Source organism: Macrotis lagotis, chromosome 3 (genome assembly GCF_037893015.1).
Source record: "Macrotis lagotis isolate mMagLag1 chromosome 3, bilby.v1.9.chrom.fasta, whole genome shotgun sequence".
Classification (NCBI taxonomy): domain Eukaryota; kingdom Metazoa; phylum Chordata; class Mammalia; order Peramelemorphia; family Peramelidae; genus Macrotis; species Macrotis lagotis.
Window position 1 is genome coordinate 282,848,420 of NC_133660.1, and position 17,223 is coordinate 282,865,642.

Here is a 17,223-nt window from a genome sequence, read left to right on the forward strand (position 1 = left end):
CCTGCCTTTCTCCCTTCATTCCAGGATATAGCTCTTGGGACAGGAGCTAAAAATGGTTGTTCTAGGCAGAAGGAAAAACTAGGTCTACAACTCAATCCCAGCTTTCATTTCAAAACTGCCCTCCCATTTTCCCCCTCACCATCTTTAATCTGGCTTCAGTTCTGCAGGAAAAAGAGTAAAAGAGGAGAGCCAGAAGACCCAGGTTTGAATTCAGGTGATATGAGACCTGTTTTTTTCTGCTTTAACACAAGGAAGGGGCTTGGCCTGGATTTATCAGGTCCCTTTCATCTCTGTAGGTCTTGCTCTCTCACCTGCCTCTGACCCTTCCCCCACCAGGGGTCCAAGGAAGCCTGTAGAGTGCTCTATAGTGACCTTCACTATTAAGTCACTGGCATCCAAAGAAGAAGGTCTGCTGGGATTCCTCAATCATTGAGCCAGGGGTAGGAGCAGAGGAGTAGAGAGGAGAGTGGCTTGTCCTTGTCCTCAGTGACCCTGGCTCTCAGACCTCAAAGATTTGTGAAGCATTTCACCCACAATAGCCCTGGAGGCTGGCTACCTTAGTTTACAGGTAAGGGAACAGGCCATGGGGCTGAAGAAGTGTCTGAGACAAGGGTCTAGGGCAGAGGATCTGGCTCTAAACCCAGCAGTCTACCCACTATCCAGGTACAGTGGACCCAATACTTCTCAGGAAAGTGAGAACTAAAATGACCTACCAAGCATCCAGTTTTTCCTAAAGGCTAAGAGTAGGGGGGGGGAGGGGTTAGGAAAGATGGGGGAGTGGGACAGGGCTGAGCCTGGTTGGGGGGGGGGGTTAGTACCCAGGAACAGAGGAGGTCTGAATACTCAGGAGCCTCTTTCTTTTTAAAAATCTTTAATAAATTTAAGAAGGCCCTCCCCCCCCACCCCTCCTCCCCCTCAGCCACTAAAATTGACTACAAGAAGGTGGAGGGTGGGAGGAGGAGGTGGGGAGGGCCAGGGGAGGGGGGGGTCTATGAGTCATAATCTTCTTCTTCTTCAACAGCTGTAGGACCAGGGGGTGCTGGAGGAAGAGGCAGGGTGGAGGAAAAAGGGAGGAAAGGGGCTGGGGGGCTGTGGAGTAGAGAGAGACAAAGAAAGAGAAAGGTGGTCAGATGAATTGCCCAGGTACATCTGAGGCTGGAGCCCCTGCCTATCCCCTTACAGGACTCTGGAGAAAATGGGGCTCACCTCCATCTTTAGAGGGCTGTAATGGTTTGCAAAATGAGCTTGGGAGGTTGGTAGTGTTGACGTTATGGACGGGTCTCAAGTTGGACCAGACCCCACCCCTCAGTCTCCAGAATGAACCACATCCCCCACCTCCCTTGCTGCTCCCCAGGCCAACAATCTCACCTCTGGAACTGGGCCGGGGGCCGACTGCATTGGGGTGGGGGCTGGGGCATCTCCTCCTCCCCATCTGTCTCTGTGTCTTCAGAATCATCCTATGGGTAGCATCATGGGGGAAAAAACCTCACCCAGGTTAGCCACTCAGAGGAAAGGGCCACATTGACTATTTATGCACTGGGGCTAGAAGGGGCCATGCTGACTAACCAGCGAAATCAGGCAGGAAGAGGGGAAGAGGAAGGGACAAGAGAGGTCAGGGAAGGCTGAGATGACCAGAGGCCTAGGGCCATTATCTGAGGGGAAGGCTCTGCCCTCAGTAAGCTAAAAGTCTGACTGGGCTAGCTTACCTCCTGCTCTGAATCCGTCCCAGACTGTTTCTTGTCTTTTCCTTTTCCTCCAGCACCACCATTCTTCCGGCTGCTCCCAGGTTTCCGGCCCCTAGTGTTGAAACACAAGATTTAGAACTGGAAATGCCCTTCAAAGTCACTTTTCAGATGGGGAAACCAAGAGGACAGGGAGCATCGTAAGCAATCCAATATACAAGGAGAAGGGGGGGGGGGGAGGACAAAAAAACCCCAAATCAAAAACACCAGGGCACACTTCTATTCAATCACCTAGTCAGCTCAGCTTAGGAAGGTTCACAGGAAGCCTAGGCTAGGACCAAATTAGTACAAAAAACTTGAGAATGTGCCCTCTTTACCCCTTTGTGCAGAGTTCAACAATCAAAATGAACCAAAAACCACAAACCATAAAAAGCTATTATTCTAATAAGGACAATAAAAACACCATTTCAGAGGAGGAAAGCAGGGACAAAATGACTATGTGTGAAGCCTCAAAGGAATTTCTGAAATCCTCTCAAATCCAAAAAGATCTCTTGGAAGAGCTCAAAAAGGATTTTAAAAAAACAAAAGAGGAATAAGAAAAACAAAAGAAATGAGAGTCATTCAGGAGAATTATGAAAATTTGACTGAAGGAAACAGTACTTTTAAAAGTAAAACTGGCCAAATGGAAAAAGAAATCAATTCCTATAAAATTTAAATGGCCAACTGGAAAAGGATCAAAATGTAAGATTGACCAACTGGAAAAGGAAACATAAAAGTTAACTGAAGAATAAAACCCTAAAAATTAGAATTAGACTAATGGAAACTAATGACTCTATGAGATGACAAGATTCCTTCAAACAAGACCGAAAGACTGAAAAAATAGAAGAAAATGTAAAAGTACCTCTTGGGACAAACACCTAATTATCTCCAGAAGAGAAAATTTACAAAATGACAAAGAACCTGGACAAGAAATTATCAGAGAAAATTGCCTTACTATCCTAGAACAATTGAAAGAATCTATCAATCATCCCCAGAAAGAGATCTGAAAATAAAACCTCCAAGAAGTATTGTAGCCAAATTTCAGAATTCTCAGCTAAAGGAGAAAATACTGCAAGTCAAAAAAAAAGATGCAATTTAAATATCAGAGAGCCACATTTAGGATTACACAGAACTTCTCAGCTACACCATTAAAGAATATGATAGCCCAAAGGGCAAAGGAACTTGGATTCATTATCCTACAAAATTCAATATATTCTTTGGGTGAAAAGATGGGATTTTCAAGGAAAGAGAGAACTTTTAAATTGTATTTATTTAAGGCAATGGGGTTAATTGATTTGTCCAAGGCAATTAAGTGCCTGAGGCCTCCTCAGCTGTCTGGCCACCTAACTGCTCTGGAAATAGAGAGCTTTCAAACATAAAAGATAAAAATACCAGAACAGAACAGAAAATTTGATCTTCAAATACAAGACTCAGAAATGTAAATGTAGAAAAGTAAATGGAAAGGGGGAAAAATGTTAGTCAACAAGACAAAATGAGAAGAAATTACCCATAACTCTTAGGACACTGGTATAAATTGAACAAAACAGGATGGTACTTTAGCTCATGAAGGTTGGGGCAGTTGGAGGGTATTCAGAGGGTTTGGGTATAAATTAATTATGATATGATGATGTTTATAGCTCTTGAGAATTCTTTTTATTTAAGATCTTATTTATCTTATTTATTTTGAGTTTTACAATTTTTCCCCTAATCTTACTTCCCTCCCCCACCCCCCACCCCACCACAGAAGGCAATTTGCCAGTCTTTCCATTGTTTCCAAGTTATGCATTGATCCAAATTGAATGTGATGAGAGAGAAATCAGATCCTTAAGGAAGAAATATAAAGTAAAAGAGATAGCAAGAGAGAATTCTTGATTGGATACTTGAATCAGCACTGTTGATAGAAGGTATAAGACAGGCATAAGACAATCAAGACCTGAAAATGGGATTATGCTGGAAGACAGATGAAGCATTAGAAGATACTTAACACCTCAGGACAAGGTATAAAAGACTTACTGAAGAAGAGACAAAGTAATAACTGAGTAAATTTTACTCATAATAGGCCTGGCTCGACAAGGAAATGATATACATTCCTTTTTGAGTTTAGAAATTTAATCCTACCCTACAGGGTAGTGGGAGAGAACAAGGCAAAGGACAATGTGAGGCAGGCAGCAGTCAAAAGCAAAACACTAGTGAGGAGGGATAAGGGGAAAGGAGAAAGAAAAGAATGAATGTGGGAAGATAGGACCCAGGGAAAGAAAAAGGTTTTGCACAAAACCAATGCAGCCAAGAATGAAGGTTATCTTTACCATTTCTGACAAAAGACTCTTTTCTAAAGGATATAGAGAATTGAGTTGAATTTATAAGAATACAATTTATTCTCCAATTGGTTTATACGACAAAAATGTTACAAGTCATTACAACTCTGAGCCAACACCTCTCCCCTATTAGATTGGCAAAAATGACAAAAAAGGAAAATGATCAATATTGGAGAGGATGGAACTGTGAACTGATGCAACTATTCTGGAGAACAATTTGGAACTATGTTCAGAAGGTGATAAAACTGTGCATACCCTCTAATTCAGCAATAGCACAGACTTGGCCTGTATTCCAAAGAGATCAGAAAAAAAAGGAGAAAAGGCCCACACATACAAAAATGTTTAAAGCAGGTCTTTTTGTGTTGGCAAAGAACTTGGAGGTATGCCCTCCAACTGGGGAATGGCTCAATAAGCTATGGTATATGGATGCTAGAGAGTGCTTTTGTTTGCTAAGAAATCATGACCAGCTGGATTTTGGAAAAGCCTATAACAGACTTAAATGGAATGATGTCAAGTGAAATGAGCAGAACCAGGAGAACGCTGTCCACATTAACAACTACATTGTGGTGTGGCTAGGTGGTGCAATGGATAAAGCACCGGCCTTGGAATCAGGAGTACCTGGGTTCAAATCTGGTCTCAGACACTTAATAATGACCTAGCTGTGTGGCCTTGGGCAAGCCACTTAACCCTATTTGTCTAGCCAAAACCTAAAAATCAAGTAAGAGAAAAACAACTATGTTGTAAGATGATCCACTATGATGGATGCGGCTCCTCGGACCAGTCCAGTGATCAAGGACCGCTAAGGACAGTGAAGAGGAAAAAACTATGGAGTCTGAATAGAGAGTGTTCATACTAGGTTCACTTTTTGAAATGTCTATGCCTTCCTTTCTCCTTTGTGATCTTTTTTCTCTGTAGTTCTAATTCGTAATAAGGCACTTAATATAGAAATGTTAAACATGCACGTACATCTCTCATCTCTACAACCTGCATCAAACTGTTTGCTGCCACGGTGGGGGGGGGGGTGTAGAAAAATGTGAAGCTCAAAAACTTACAAAAAGCTGAATAGTGAAAACTATCTTTGCATGGAATTGAAACAACAACAACAAAAGAAACCCAAGAGAACCCTGGGCAGATTTCTATGGACTGACACAGAAGAAATGAGAATCATGCTAACAGTGCTAATGGAGAGAACAGCAACCCAACAACCAAAACTGACCAGGCCTCAGTGAAATCCCAAAGGAGCAGGGGAATCCTTCCCTTTCGCTATGATCCACTGGCTGAAGGAGCAATCTGTGGATGTCCATTGCTGCACACGGCTTTTAAATTTTCACTAAGGGACCATCGTTTTTGCTGGGTTTTTCTTTTAAAATGGTATTTGTTACATGGGATATTTCTTTGAAAGGGAGATGCTCTGAGCAATTGGGGGGATGGAAAAAAAATAGCAGATAATTTCTGAAAAAGCAAGCATTAGGGCAGCTAGGTGACACAATGGCTAGAGTAGCAGCCCTGGAGTGGGAAGAACTGAGTTCAAATCCAGCCTCAGACACTTCATAGCGACCTAGCTCTGTGTCTTTGGGCAAGCAGAGTGAGTGGGGGTGTAAATCACTCGGACGCTGACAGAGACAAAAAGTGGCTGAAAAGACAGCAGAGGAACAGCCTCTGACTTCTCTCACCGGCGGGCTCCCTTCTCCCCATCCAGGTGATTGTCTTCTCCGTCTCCTTGCATGTCGGGCACCGCTGCCACCAGGTCCTTCAGGAAATCAAACTGCTGCTCCAACTCAATACACTGCTTCCTAGGGCAGGAGAGCAGGAGGGCAGGGGGTCAAGGCCTGGGGCCTGCCTCGGGCCCCGGGGGAGGACGCCTGGGCAGAGGACAAGGGGCTGGGCTCTGCACCCGGGCCAGGGGCGGCTGAGGCTCTTGGCATGGAGAGCTGGAAGCGACCTTAAAGTTTTCCGACTCCAAGCCCTAATTCTGGAGCAGAGAAAACCCGGGCGGCGCCGTGCACGGGGCTTCGACGTGGGGGGCTCGCCAGGGGCCGGGGCGGGGGGCCGGGGCCCGCCGGGACTCACAGGTGGGAGGTGGTCATGGTCTTGGCGTTCCGAGACTGGGTCACCTGGCAGGCTTTCTTGAGCAGCGACTCCAGGAACAGTTCTAGGGCCCGAGCTGAGGGGGGTCGTCAAGAAAAACGGGGCACCTGGCCCGGCCCGCCCGCCCGGGGCCCCCCCGCCCGCCCCCGGCCCCCGCCCGGCCCCCGCCCGGCCCCCGGGTCCCGGGTACAGATGATGACCGGGACGGCCGCGGCCACTTTGCCGATCTCCTCGTCCGTCTGCATGATCTTCTTGATTCGGGCCTGGGGGGGAGAGAGCTTCAGCGGGGGGGGCCGCGGCGCCCCCGGGGTGCGGGGCCGCCGGGGCGGGGGGGGCCCGGCCTGCGGCGCGGGGAGGCCCGAGCGGGCCGGGTCCTCACCGGCGGGAAGCGCGCGTTGTACTTCTTCTTCTTGCTCGGCATCTCGGGGCCTCCGCCGCCGCCGCCGCCGCCTCCTGCCGCCGCCGCTCTCGCCGCCCCCCGGCCCCCCGGCCCCGGCCCCGGCCCCGGCCCCGGCTCCGGCCCCGGCTCCGGCTCCTCGGGCTCCTCGGGCTCCTCGGGCTCCGCCGCCGCGGCTCCTCCGGCTCCGGCCGCGGCCCCGCCCGGGTCCTAGCGCCGGGCCGCCCGCCGCGCCGCTGGGTCCTAGCGCCCGCCCCCACGCACGCACGCACGCAGGCGGCGCGCCGCCCCCCCCGCCCCCCCATGGCGCCCCGCCTCCCGGCCGATGGCGGAACGCCCCCAACGGCCCCGCCCCCCGCGCGTCGCCGCCGGGCGCCGCCGCCTCCCATTGGCCGCGTCCTCCGCCGGGCCCGCCCCCTCCGGCCCGCCTGGCTCCCACCGCGGCCGGCGGTTGCCGATAAAGTTGTTGTTGAGGCGGCGGGCGGCCCAAGATGGCGGCGGCCGTGGGGTGGGCGGAGCGGAGGGCCCGCGGCGGAGAGGAGCCCCGGAGAGAGCGGGGAACGGGCCGGGCGGGCCCGGAGAGGAGCGAGCGGCGGAGGTGACCGAGCCTGGGGGGGGGAGGCCGCGGGACGGCGGGGGGGCCTACGGGGGCCGGGAGGGGCCGGGGCCGGCGGGGGGGGGGGAGGCGGAGCCCGGGAAGAATGGGGGGCGGAGCCTCGCGGGGGCGGGGCGCGGGCACCTGGGGGGGGCTCTCCGCCGCCCCCGGAGTGGGGTCCCGGGGAGGGGCCCCCCTGCCCCCCGCCCTGCGGCCCGCGGGCCTCACCGCCCCTCCCCGCAGGATGGAGCCCCCGGAGGAGGAGATCCCGCACGGGGGCCAGGAGGACGGCTTCACGGCCGAGCACCTGGCCGCCGAGGCCATGGCCGCCGACATGGACCCCTGGCTGGTCTTCGACGCCCGCAGCGCCCCGCCCTGCGAGCTGGACTCCTGGCTGGCCGCCTACCCCCCCTCCCGGGTCTCCCGCTACGGGGGCCCCGACGCCCCCAACCCCAAGCCCGTGGGCTGGATCGCCGTCTACGGGCCGGATTTCTCCCCCGGAGCCGGGGACGTCCAGGGACTCCAGGGCGCCTGGGAGGCCCTGCAGGCCAGCGGGCGGCCCGTCACGCCGGCCGTCCTGCGGGAGCTGGCCCTCAGCCACCGGGTCCTGACGGGCAAGTGGCTGATGCACCTGAGCCCCGGCTTCAAGCTGGACCACGCGTGGGCCGGCATCGCCCGGGCCGTGGTGGAGGGCAAGCTGCAGGTGGCCAAAGTCAGCCCCCGGGCCCAGGAGGAGGAGCGGCAGGTCATCTGCGTCTACACCGAGGACTTCACGGACCAGGAGGGGGTGCTGAAGGCCGACGCGGCCATCCGGGCCGCCGGGGTCAAGTGCCCGCTGACCTACAAGCCGGATGTCTACACCTACCTTGGCATCTATCGCTCCAACCGCTGGCACCTGTGTCCCACCCTCTACGAGAGCAGCTACCACCTCGAGAGCGACCCCCACTGCTCCCGGGTCCTGGACCGGCTCAACAACACGGCACTGACTTAGCGGGCCTGGGCCCCCCCCCCCCTGCAGCTGGGAGCCCGGACACCTGGGGGTGGGAAGGGCCCCGGGCGATCCTTCTGGCCTGCCTCCGGGGGGAGTGGACTCTGGGGCCGCGGGAAGGGCTCCCGGGACTGGAACCCAGCCCTCCGAGGGGCTGCCACCTTCTTGGTTTGGGGGACAGGCCTCGAGAAAGGGGAAGGGGCCGCAGAGGAGGAGGCTGAAACATAAGATCGTTCCCCACCCCACCGCCCTCGCTCAGTGTCGGCCCAGGCCACGGAGGGAGGAGAGAGGGACCCTCTTCCTGGTGCCGGTCTCAGCTGAGCAACCCCCCCCCCCATGCTCCCTCCCCCAGCATCTGTGGATGGCACTGCCAGAAGAGGTGGTGGAATGTTGCATCCTGGAAGTTGTGGTCCTGAGGGTGGACTGGGCCTCAGGGGCCCACCTTCCCTGCTCTGATTGCCCCTTATTCCTCTCATTGTTTCAGTAAAGCCCACCTTTGCTTTCACCCCACTCCTCCCTCCTGCTTCTCTGGTTTACAGAGTGGGTGGCAGCTGGTCAGGTCAGATGTGGTAGGAGGCCTCCCGGGAGCGAGGAAGTTAAGGGCTAGCCTGGAACCAAGACTTGGGGAGCCACAGGCTTGACCCTTGCCAGATCCTCCAGGATCAGATTGTTGCTGTTCTCTGTCTTGGAAGCTCTTCTCAGCCTGGTCCCTTCCTCCCCTCCCAGTCTTCCAACGCTTGATCTCCTCCTTCAAACCCCGTAATCCAGGTACAATGGCCTGGCTCTTGTTGCCCAGCTGGCACCATCTCCTGACCCCAGGCCTTTGAACTGGCTGTGCCCCCTGCCTGGAGTGCTCTTTCTCTTCACCTTGGCCTCCTGCCTTCCCTGGCACCTTCACTGCCTTCCTTCCCTTGACACTGTATATATCTTGTGTCTATGTAGTTTTCGACTTGTTCTCTTCCTTTAGAATGTGAGCTCCTTGAGGGAAGGGACCCTGATTTTTGCTTTTCTTTGTATCCACAGCACTTAGGACAGTGCTGGGTGCCTAGTGAGCCCTGAATAAATGCTTGTTGACTGACCGATTGCTGTGCCAGCTTCGCCCGATGCCTCAGGGGACCCATGGGCACTTTGTGGTTTACAGGAGTGTTCATCTAGTCTCATTTGATCCCCATGGCAGCTCGGTGAAGGAGGGAGCATAACCAGTGTCTCCTTTTTACAGATAAGGACACAGGCCCAGAGGTCAAGCCACACAGCTGCGGGGGTTGGGATTCAAACTCATGTCCCCGCATTTCCATGCTCTAATATCTGTCTCTACTTCAACATGCATTTATTGTGTTCCCTAGGACAGCTGGGTGGCGCAGTGACCTTGGAGTCAGGAGGACAGGAGTTTGAATCCTGCCTCAGACACGTGACACTAGCTGGGTGACCTTAGGCAAGTCACTTGGATGAGACTGTCTCTCATCCAGGACCATCTTCAGTCATCCTGACCCATGTCTGGCCACTGGATCCAGAAGGCTCTGGAGGAGAAAGTGAGCCTGGGGACTTAGCACGGCCCCTCTTTATTCAAATCCGATTCATGTGCTTGTCATGGCCTCACCCTCCCTGGTGTCAGAGAATGAAGGACAAATGGCACCATCATCATCATCAAAGAAAAAGGCCTGCCCTCAAGGAGTTCTCCACTATTTACGTAGCTAGTGTTCTCTCAAACCATTTTGTAACCAACAGGGAATCCTGTGGATCTTAGCCTGTGACCCTGCAGTTAGCCTCAAAGGAGGATGAAGAGAGTGGGTGGTGGGGTAAGGTAATGAGACAGCAGTAGAGTCCAGATTTGTGGGGTGAGCTCTGATGAACGCTGAGTAATGGATGCTCCCCACCAGAAGCACTGGCTCCATCTCCCACAGAGTCCCATTCCTTGAGACAGTGGTGATGCTTAGATTCTCCTTGGCAGATTCCTCTGATGGCTTTCAGTCCAAGTGGCCAAACTTCCTCAAGGACACACAATATCTCACTGTCTAGACTGGACAAACCAAGTGGATGAAATCTACCTGTTATCTGGGCCACCATGTACTTAGATGGACAACTCACATCTTGGCCGAAGTTGCAAGGGTCTCGGCCAGGCCAGAACTGAATAGAAGAGTAGATTGACTTGTTTTTAATTTTTTTTCCTATATTTTCCAATTATATGTAAAGATCATTTTCAGCATTCATTTTTATGAGATTTTGAGTTGCCTATTTTTCTCCCTCCCTTTTCCCCCTCCCCAAGACAAGTAATCTGATATAGGTGGTCTAAGTACAATCACCTTAAACATTTCCATCTTGCGTTTATAAAACTGTACAGCAGTTTTTAGGATCCCCAAGGCTCTCACCAAAGCAAACAAAATCTAGTCCACCTTTAAATGTGCTTCGAGTTGGGAAACGGTCATCTCCCAAAAGATCAAAATTGTAAGCCGCCTAAAGAGCTGTTAGAGGTTCTTGATAATGTGATGGCTAGAGCCCTGAGCCTGGAGTGAGGAAGATGAGAATTCAAATTCTCCCTCAGGTGTTTACTATCTGTATGATCCTGGGCAAGCCACTAACTCTGTTTGCCTCAGTTTCTGCAATTGTAAAATGAAAATAATAGCACCTGCCTCCCATCACCATTGGAATCACATCCTCTTACAGGATTGGAATAAATACATATTTCCTGGCCCCTTTGAGGGATCTCTAAGCCAAAGTATTTTTAAAAACTTATTGACCTTTTATTTGAACACCCCACTGTGATCTAACCTTGTGTACTCCCCCAGAAAACAATTGACTTGGTAACAGAGAAGTCAGGAGCGTGAATCCTCTAAGTTGTGTTAGTGTGAAAATCCTGACAATTATTCTTGTTTTGGTTTCTTTACTTTTCCAGTGGCACGATAATAGCCCCCCTTTTTTTCCATTGGCATCACTTTTCCCCCCACGATCCTCTGGATTTTTGATATACCTCATTCCTTAGAGTACAGGTATATTCCTTTTCAGGCACCCCCTAATTGTTGGACACATATCTTGTTTATCACAAATAATGCTCCCATTAATGAACACTTTGGCACATTGGGAGTTTTTCTTGCTGTCAGTAACCTATTTGAAGTATTGTTCCCGACACGGGATTTCAGGGGCAAAGGAGATGAACAATTTGGTGATTTTGGGCACAATTCCAACCCTCCCACACACACACACATAGCAGTTGGGTCAATTCACAGCTTCACTAACAATAAATTAGTTTGCCTATCTTCCCCCAACTGATATTTTTTTTTTTTTTGCACAATTTCAGTTTCCCCCCCACAGAGCAATCGGTTCAATTGCCAGTTTCACTAACAATCAAGGCATTTACTGTCTAAGGGGGTTATAAATTGTATTCATTTGTCATTTTGAATGTTTTATCAAGCAGTGATCATTTGGATTTCCTTCATGGAAAACTTGTCTATCGAGGCACTTAAATATATCTCGGTGTCATTTCCCTACACTGTATTGACTTTTGTCAAATTTAATGGAACGATTTGGCCAGATTCGTCTACTGTTCTGTGATGCTGGCTGCACTGATTTTATTTGTGCAAAACGATTTCCGGTTTATGGATCCGAGATTCTCCACTTGACTGGTTATGAATTTTTCTCCTCCTAGCTGAAAGATTCAACTTTCCTTTCTCCTAGAGTTCTTTATGGAGTGACTTTTCCAACTCGATCATTTTTCCTGTTGGTATAGAATGTAAAAGTGCTGATTCTCCTGGGTTTTCTCACTCTCTTGGCTGGACCCTGGGGACCTCGGCTCGTTCTCCCCGGAGGCTCGGCCCCAAAGGAGCTGCAGTAGAAGGCGGGGGTCCCCTTGGCTGGGGTCCTCCGGGCGGGGGAGGCTCCGGCGGGGCTCCTGGGCCAGCCCCTGCTGGGGGGGGGTCTCTGCCCAGTCCCGGTGCTGCGTGCCGAGGCTGAGTCAGCCCCCGGAGCCTCACGCGATCGGAATGCCTGCGCCGGGAGCGGAGATGCCGCAGAGGTGACTGGCCTCGGCGGGAGGGGGCTGACTCATGGACAGTTAGCTGCTCGTGGGTCTCCCCGAGGACCCCCGTGGCGGCCCCGGGCCAGTCACGAGGGCAGAGGCCGCCACACCGCCGGGGAGGAAAGGAAAGATGGGAAGGGTCCCCTCCGACCCCCAGCAACCGCTCGGAGGACTCCACCCGCCCATCGCAGCCCAGCCGGGTCTCTCGGTCCCCCCGACTGCGCTCAGGGGCCTCAGTTACCCCTGGAGTCATCCACAGCAGAGCCCTGAAAACACTTCACTCTGATTTCCACCATCCTGTACCTAAATTTCCTTAATAACTGAATTCTAGAGGGGCGGCTAGGTGGCGCAGTGCATAGAGCACTCAGGAATACCTGAGTTCAAATTCGACCTTACACTTAATAATTGTGTGGCCTTGGGCAAGTCACTGAACCCCATTGCCTTGCAAAAAAAAAAGTTAAAATAAAAAATAAAATGACTGAATTCTGGAGTCATTCAGAGCAGGACCCTGAACTGAATGCTTCACTCTGATTTCTACAATCCTGTACCTAAATTTCCTTAATAATTCTAGAAGGGATGAACTCAGGGGCCTCAGTTTCCTCTGGAGTCAGCCAGAGCAGAGCTCTGAAATGAATGCTTCATTCTGATTTCTATGCCTAATACCTCATTTCTAGGAGGAACTGGAATGAGGGTCAGAAAGAAAGAAGACAATCCATCACCCAGCTAGTTAGGGGCAGAGCTGGAGCCTAGCACCCAGAGCTCCTGACTTCTAGGTCAAGGTGTCAGTAAGACCTGGGTGTGGGATTCTGGAGAAAGGCCCAGCCCTGCTGCTGCTCAGTTTCCTCATCCCCAGTAATAATGAGATAAGGGATCTGGATTATCTCCCTCACAGAATTGTGGGGGAAAGGAAATGAGGCCATTTGTAAAGAAAGCCCTTGGTGGACCCCAGAAGACTAAAGTACAGCTTCCCCCTCCCCCACAGCTCCCCCCCCCCCCACATACACACATACACACCACACAGGCATTCATTCTACAGAGTTCAGAGGGTTGTACAGAGAGTTTAAATGAAAAAGCTGGTGACTCAGTGCAGAGAGCTGGGCCAGGAGTCAGGAAGGTCTGACTACTTACTAGTTGGGTGACCCTGGACAAGTCTGACTTTCCCTTAACCTCAGTTTCCTCATCTGTAAAATAAGGATAATAAAGCCCCCCACTTCACAAGGTCATGAGCACCTAAAAAAACCACATTTGTGAGCAGCTAGGTGGCACAGTGGATACAGCACCAGTCCCAGAGTCAGGAGGACCTGAGTTCAGATCCTGCCTCAGTCACTTCATGATTACCATCTGTGTGACCTTGGGCAAGTCACTTAACCCATTGCCTTGCAAAAAAACCCAAACCATATTTGTGAAGCACTTAGCACAGTAGACCCTATAATAACTGCTTAGCCCCTCTCTCTCCCTTTCTCCTTCCCTGGTGAGTCCCTCTTATTTCCCCTGCTTCCCCACTTTACTCATCTTTCTCTAGAATCAACTTGGTCCCTGTTCTCACAGGACTGAATGTGAGGGGGCAAGTCCCAAGAGCCTCAGTTTCCTACCTTCTAGGTACCTTTCCAGTCCTGGTCACTCACAGTCTGGAAAACTTGCTGGGGTTTTAAAATGGGGCAGAATTCAACAGGTGAAGGGTGAGGGTGCAGAGACAGGGAAGGCAAGACAATGAGTACACAACTCCAGGAAAGGCATCAGGTGGGTTTAGGGGTCACCAAACTGTTCTATTTAGCCAACTGGAGTAGAGAGTAGACGGGGTGATCCCAGATAGACCTGGAAACATAGACTGTACCAGATTGTGCCAGGCAAAGGATTCTTGTTTCTGGGAAGGGAAAAAGAAATGCTCCTACTGGGGAAATTGTGGGGAAGAGTCCCCTGCTGCCTCATCCTCCTGATGTCGCCTTCCTCTTTGGTGAAAAGAATCAGAGGGAAATCAGACCGGTAGCTACCATTTCCCATCCCTCACCATGCCACTTCCCCGAAAGAGTTAAAGGTTACAAATGGGGGGAGAGTGTACCCCACTACAGACATGCCCAGATGGAAGAGGCACCATCCTGGGAGGAGAGACACCAGGGATGTGCCATAGGAAACAGGAAATGACTGACTAGAGGGAAAGCAATTGGGTTTGGATGGGGTTCAAAGCCCCCAAATGGGGAATTTCCCTGGCTGAGGTGACCTGACTCCAACTAAGTACTGAGAGGGAGTGGCAGCAAGGCGCCTCAGCCCTCGGCGATCTGACACATGGAGTTGATTCATCCTCAGGGGAAACTCCCCATTTCATTGATTCCCAACTTGGGGACAGCAGGGGGTAATTCGGGGTCACAGGAAGATTCACTGAGGGACCCCAGAGTATCCTCAGGCTGTCTCCTGTCTTGACCCTTTCTGTCCCCCTCAAGATTTCACCAATCCCCATTTTGGTTTTAGGGGGTCAAAGAGAGAGCTTGAAAAGGCAGGTGTGGATTCCACAGAGGAAGAAATGGGGTGAAAGGGCTGATCTGAGGGGAGAGGAGGAGGAGGAAGGGTGGAACGATCAGTAAGGAATGACCCCCTAGTAGAGATGGAAGGAGGAGGGACCTTGCCATCATGGAAAATGGAAACTCTTCTCTGAGTCCAGGTTAGCCGAGAGCCAAGAATCAGGGGCAGCAGGCAAGCGGGGAGCTCTTTAGGCAAAGAATGCTTCTTTCAGAACTCTGAATCCTTTCCAAACCCAAAATCCTTTTCTTTGGAGTCAGAAGCTTCCTGTCTGCCTGGGCTTGGGCTGGAGGGGGGGCATGGGGGGGAGGGAAAAAGCCTGAGTGGCCAGCTGTCTGGCTTTCTCCATCTTTGGCAGGGATTGGTTTGCCAGCTGGTACCTTGCTGTTCCCCACCCCCTCCACCATTGTCAACTTCCCTTATAACTGTGCAGCTCAGAGCAAAGGGAAGTGTCCTGAGGATTGGGACTCCTGGTTTCTCTGCATGAGGCATGGTTGAACCTGGAACTCAACTCCTTTCCTCACTGGGGTCTGCCAGACACTGTGATTCTGGGGCAACAGTGTTGGGCCTTGGGATCGAACTGAGGAGAGCCAGAGGGAAGAGGAGGCAACCTGGAGAAGGTGTGTCTGTGCCTATGCCTCCTCAAGTCCTCTGTGACTCATTCTTCAGTCTTAGGCTGCTCCCCCTCTGTGACTCAGTTTCCCCCAAGGCATTTGGAGTTTCTCCGATAGTGAGGTGTGGCAGATTTATTGCCAACCAGATCATCCATTTGGACCTTTCATCCCAGGACCTCAAAACCTTTTGCTTTCCCAGAGTGAGATGCAGTGACTGGCTGGGAGGCAGAATGCCTGTGCTTCTATTTGTACATAAACAAGACCCCCCCACACACACACCCATTCTTCCTTGTCTTCACCTCTAATAGCCACATGAACACCCAGGCAACCTCAGTCTAAAGGATTCTGGTTCCTCCCCTATGTCTCCTTTTCCATTTTCAGAGTTGGGCCACCAGTCTTTCCAAACAACCCTGGTCGTTTAAACTACCTGCCTTTCACTTATTAACAGATCATACCGTGGGAAGGGGGAGGGCAACAAAACACCTCCAAGGAGACCCGGAACTAGGGCTTTGTTAGTAAATGTTTATAAAACATCTCTTTAAAAAATAATGTCTGACATATTTTTAAGTCTAACCTTCATTATTACATTTACCCCATCATTTTCTGATGCCTCAACAATCAAGAAATGGATAAACCCAGTTCTGACTTCTTGTGTTTATAGATTTCTGAGGTGGCAATGTTCACTGAAAACTGAACAGTTTCTTAAGAGCCAGAGACCCCACCTTGATGGTGGGGACTTCAAATTCTCTCTGGCTTTGTCAAAGAATAAATCTGGGTATTAGTAATGGAGGAAACCAGGAGGGAAAATATCCCTGCCCATTCCTTCTGCTCTCAGGAATCTTGGGTGGGGGAGCTCAGAAGGAAAAGGTAAGAGACAGTCTAGCAAAGGATAGAAAAAGGGCTCCCAGCCTCAAAGCCACCACAGTTCCTGGGGGGCTCTCTCTGCTCCTTCCTCATGAGGCCTGAAGCCCTCCCTGATGCCCATACTATCATGAACCTGACTGTTCCTGGCTTCTATTATATCCTGATTCTTATTCCAGGCTGGTGGGCAAGGGGTCCAGGTGTGGTGCCAGTGCTACCACACCCTAGTGCCCTCTCTCTCTGGCCTTTAGTTTTCTCTCTCTCTTTTTTTTTTAAGCTTTTTGCAAGGCAAAGGGGTTAAGTGCCTTGCCCAAGGCCACACAGCTAGGTCATTATTAAATGTCTGAGGCTCGATTTGAACTCAGGTCCTGACTCCAGGGCCAATGCTCTATCCACTGCACCACCTAGCTGTCCTGGTTTTCTCATTTTTAAACCAAAAAGGTGGGACTCAATGATCTCTAAGGTCCCTCTCTCTTTTGATGTTCCAAAGTTGAGGCTTCTAGAATAGAACTGTTATATGGAAGAATGCATTGTGTGCTTTTATAAACCTATATGAAAATCTATATGGATATCTGGGTCAAATGATGGCCTTCTCTAGTGTGGGGTGGGGAGGGACAGAAACAATTTAGAACTTAAAAAGTAGCAAAAAAAATTTAAATTGTAAAAAATCTACACTCTAAGGTCTTTCCCAGCTCTGGCATTCAGAATTAGGGTTGGGGTTCTATACAGGAAACTTTTAATAACTGCCTATTGATTCCCCAAGGTCCCTCCCACCTCTGACATTCTCTAGTCTGTGTTCTAACATCTTTCAAAGATCTGATGTTCTCTTTTATATGGTTTCTTCCAGCTCTGACTTTCTTTGTTCCAAGGTCCCTTCCAGCTTTATATTCTATGGTCCTTCCCACCTCTGACATCCCATGTTCTAAGACTCCTCCCAACTCTACAGTCTATATTCTAATCTGATGTATCTCCCAGCTCAGATTGTTAGAACATAGAACAGAGAATGTCAAAGCTAGAAGGGTTCTCATAACAGAATGGTCACAGAATTGGGAACATCTTTTGAACCTAGAAGACAGAATGTTGGAATTTGGATGTACCTTAGAATCTAGAATTGATACTAT

The 17,223-nt window shown here is 50.8% G+C and overlaps 2 protein-coding genes across 2 annotated transcripts; one reads left to right on the top strand and one right to left on the bottom strand.

The window, feature by feature from the left end:
* Window positions 1-854: 854 nt before the first annotated feature.
* Window positions 855-6,611, bottom strand: DRAP1 (DR1 associated protein 1). Its single transcript, XM_074231033.1, has 7 exons — window positions 6,504-6,611; window positions 6,315-6,387; window positions 6,107-6,200; window positions 5,710-5,829; window positions 1,707-1,797; window positions 1,369-1,457; window positions 855-1,089 (listed from the first exon to the last, which is right to left on the bottom strand). Exons 1-7 carry the CDS (start codon window positions 6,543-6,545, stop codon window positions 990-992), a joined length of 609 nt encoding a protein of 202 aa, XP_074087134.1. The 5' UTR covers window positions 6,546-6,611; the 3' UTR covers window positions 855-989.
* A 325-nt stretch (window positions 6,612-6,936) lies between these two features.
* Window positions 6,937-8,207, top strand: C3H11orf68 (chromosome 3 C11orf68 homolog). The gene is made up of 2 exons (XM_074231034.1): window positions 6,937-7,119; window positions 7,360-8,207. The coding sequence occupies exons 1-2, from the start codon at window positions 7,013-7,015 to the stop codon at window positions 8,105-8,107; spliced, it is 855 nt and encodes a 284-aa protein (XP_074087135.1). The 5' UTR covers window positions 6,937-7,012; the 3' UTR covers window positions 8,108-8,207.
* Window positions 8,208-17,223: the final 9,016 nt, after the last annotated feature.

Bases quoted from the DNA above. Each gene is read 5' to 3' on its own strand.
- DRAP1 (XM_074231033.1), bottom strand. From the start codon at position 6,545: ATGCCGAGCAAGAAGAAGAAGTACAACGCGCGCTTCCCGCCG. The intron at 6,201-6,314 runs GTACCCGGGACC...GACCCCCCTCAG, and splicing joins GGCCGTCCCGGTCATCATCT to CTCGGGCCCTAGAACTGTTC. The intron at 1,798-5,709 runs GTGAGAGAAGTC...TTTCAACACTAG, and splicing joins GGGGAGAAGGGAGCCCGCCG to GGGCCGGAAACCTGGGAGCA.
- C3H11orf68 (XM_074231034.1), top strand. From the start codon at position 7,013: ATGGCGGCGGCCGTGGGGTGGGCGGAGCGGAGGGCCCGCGGCGGAGAG. The intron at 7,120-7,359 runs GTGACCGAGCCT...CCCTCCCCGCAG, and splicing joins GAGAGGAGCGAGCGGCGGAG to GATGGAGCCCCCGGAGGAGG.